Here is a 1,387-nt window from a genome sequence, read left to right as displayed (position 1 = left end):
TTAAGTAAGATTCAGCGGCAGGTCCAATAACTGCCATAATTTCAAAGTGATGATTAATCTAGACAACGTTGTAATGTGATGGGAGAATATCTGTCATTTTGATTTATGACAAAGTCACACGTGTTACAAATCCCTCTGTGGTCTGTTGCCCACCTCAGAGTTGAAGCAAAGGCTAAATGTCAGTTAGAAGTTACAGAAAATAAAGATCTTTCCCTATATCAATTCCAGGTGTAGGAATGTGGGTATTGGTGTGAAGGCGGAGGGTGGGTTCCAGGAAATTAGGTTCTGGCAGAGGACACTCCCCACCCCCACCCCCAGCAAGAGAGACCAGGATGCTCCCAACCCAAAACTCGCCAAGAGGGCAGATGGGGAGGCCCGCCCAGCCTCTTCTGACCTGGGGGTCCAAGTGTTTGCCATGTAACCCTTCCCCCAGATGCTGGGAGTCCGGCTCCAGGGTCCCAGGTTGGGCCTCAGGCCCCACGCTCCGTGTCCCCCCGCAGGCGCCCCGCCCCCCGCCCCCGCGCGGCCCCTCTAGCTGCTTCCCGGGCCCCAGGCCTGTAGCCGACGCGGGGAACTGACCCGGCCAGGCCCCTGCAAATGAGGGGGCGCGCCGGGCGCCCGGGGCCTGACCCGCAGCGACCCGCTGTGACCAGCCATGCGGCGGCCCTCTTAGGCAGGCCCCGCCCGGCCGGCCCCGGCCATAAAAAGGCGGGTCGGGCGCCGCCGCCGCCGCAGCCGCCCGCCGCGACCCCCCGCGCCCGCACCATGGCCGGCCCCGGCCTCGCCTGCTGCCTGCTCGGCCTCCTGGCGCTGACCTCCGCCTGCTACATCCAGAACTGCCCCCTGGGCGGCAAGAGGGCCGCGCTGGACCTCGACGTGCGCCAGGTGAGCCCCGCCCCTACGGGCCCCGCGCCCCCCGCCTCGCGGGCCCCGCGCTCACCCCGCTCCCGCCCTCCCGCCAGTGCCTCCCCTGCGGCCCCGGGGGCCAAGGGCGCTGCTTCGGGCCCAGCATCTGCTGCGGCGACGAGCTGGGCTGCTTCGTGGGCACGGCCGAGGCGCTGCGCTGCCAGGAGGAGAACTACCTGCCGTCGCCCTGCCAGTCGGGCCGCACGCCGTGCGGGAGCGGGGGTCGCTGCGCCGCCGCCGGCATCTGCTGCAGCCCGGGTGAGCTGGCGCCGGGGACGGCCCGGGAGGGGGCGCCCGGGCACAGGGCAGGGGGCCGGGGCCGGGGCCGGGGCCGGGCCCCCGCGGGGCGGACCCTGATCCGGCGTCTCTCCTCCCAGACGGCTGCCGCGCCGACCCCGCCTGCGACCCCGACGCCGCCTTCTCCCAGCGCTGAGCTCATTGCAGAAGTAGTGAACACAATAAAGCAGAGTTTCCCCCCCAA

The 1,387-nt window shown here is 68.8% G+C and overlaps 1 protein-coding gene across 1 annotated transcript; it reads left to right on the top strand.

Annotated features, from left to right (window-relative positions):
• Window positions 1–339: 339 nt before the first annotated feature.
• Window positions 340–1,387, top strand: OXT (oxytocin/neurophysin I prepropeptide). The gene is made up of 3 exons (XM_072799752.1): window positions 340–885; window positions 963–1,164; window positions 1,284–1,387. Exons 1-3 carry the CDS (start codon window positions 598–600, stop codon window positions 1,337–1,339), a joined length of 546 nt encoding a protein of 181 aa, XP_072655853.1. The 5' UTR covers window positions 340–597; the 3' UTR covers window positions 1,340–1,387.

The sequence above is a fragment of the Canis lupus genome, chromosome 26, assembly GCF_048164855.1.
Source record: "Canis lupus baileyi chromosome 26, mCanLup2.hap1, whole genome shotgun sequence".
In the NCBI taxonomy this organism is placed as follows: domain Eukaryota; kingdom Metazoa; phylum Chordata; class Mammalia; order Carnivora; family Canidae; genus Canis; species Canis lupus.
The sequence above is the reverse complement of the archived record's forward strand: the minus strand, read 5'-3'. Positions and strand labels throughout refer to the sequence as shown.

Excerpts from the sequence above, each read along its gene's own strand:
- OXT (XM_072799752.1), top strand. The coding sequence starts at position 598 with ATGAGGGGGCGCGCCGGGCGCCCGGGGCCTGACCCGCAGCGACCCGCT. Across the intron at positions 886-962 it reads TGGACCTCGACGTGCGCCAG|TGCCTCCCCTGCGGCCCCGG; the intron begins GTGAGCCCCGCC and ends CCCTCCCGCCAG. Across the intron at positions 1,165-1,283 it reads CGGCATCTGCTGCAGCCCGG|ACGGCTGCCGCGCCGACCCC; the intron begins GTGAGCTGGCGC and ends CTCTCCTCCCAG.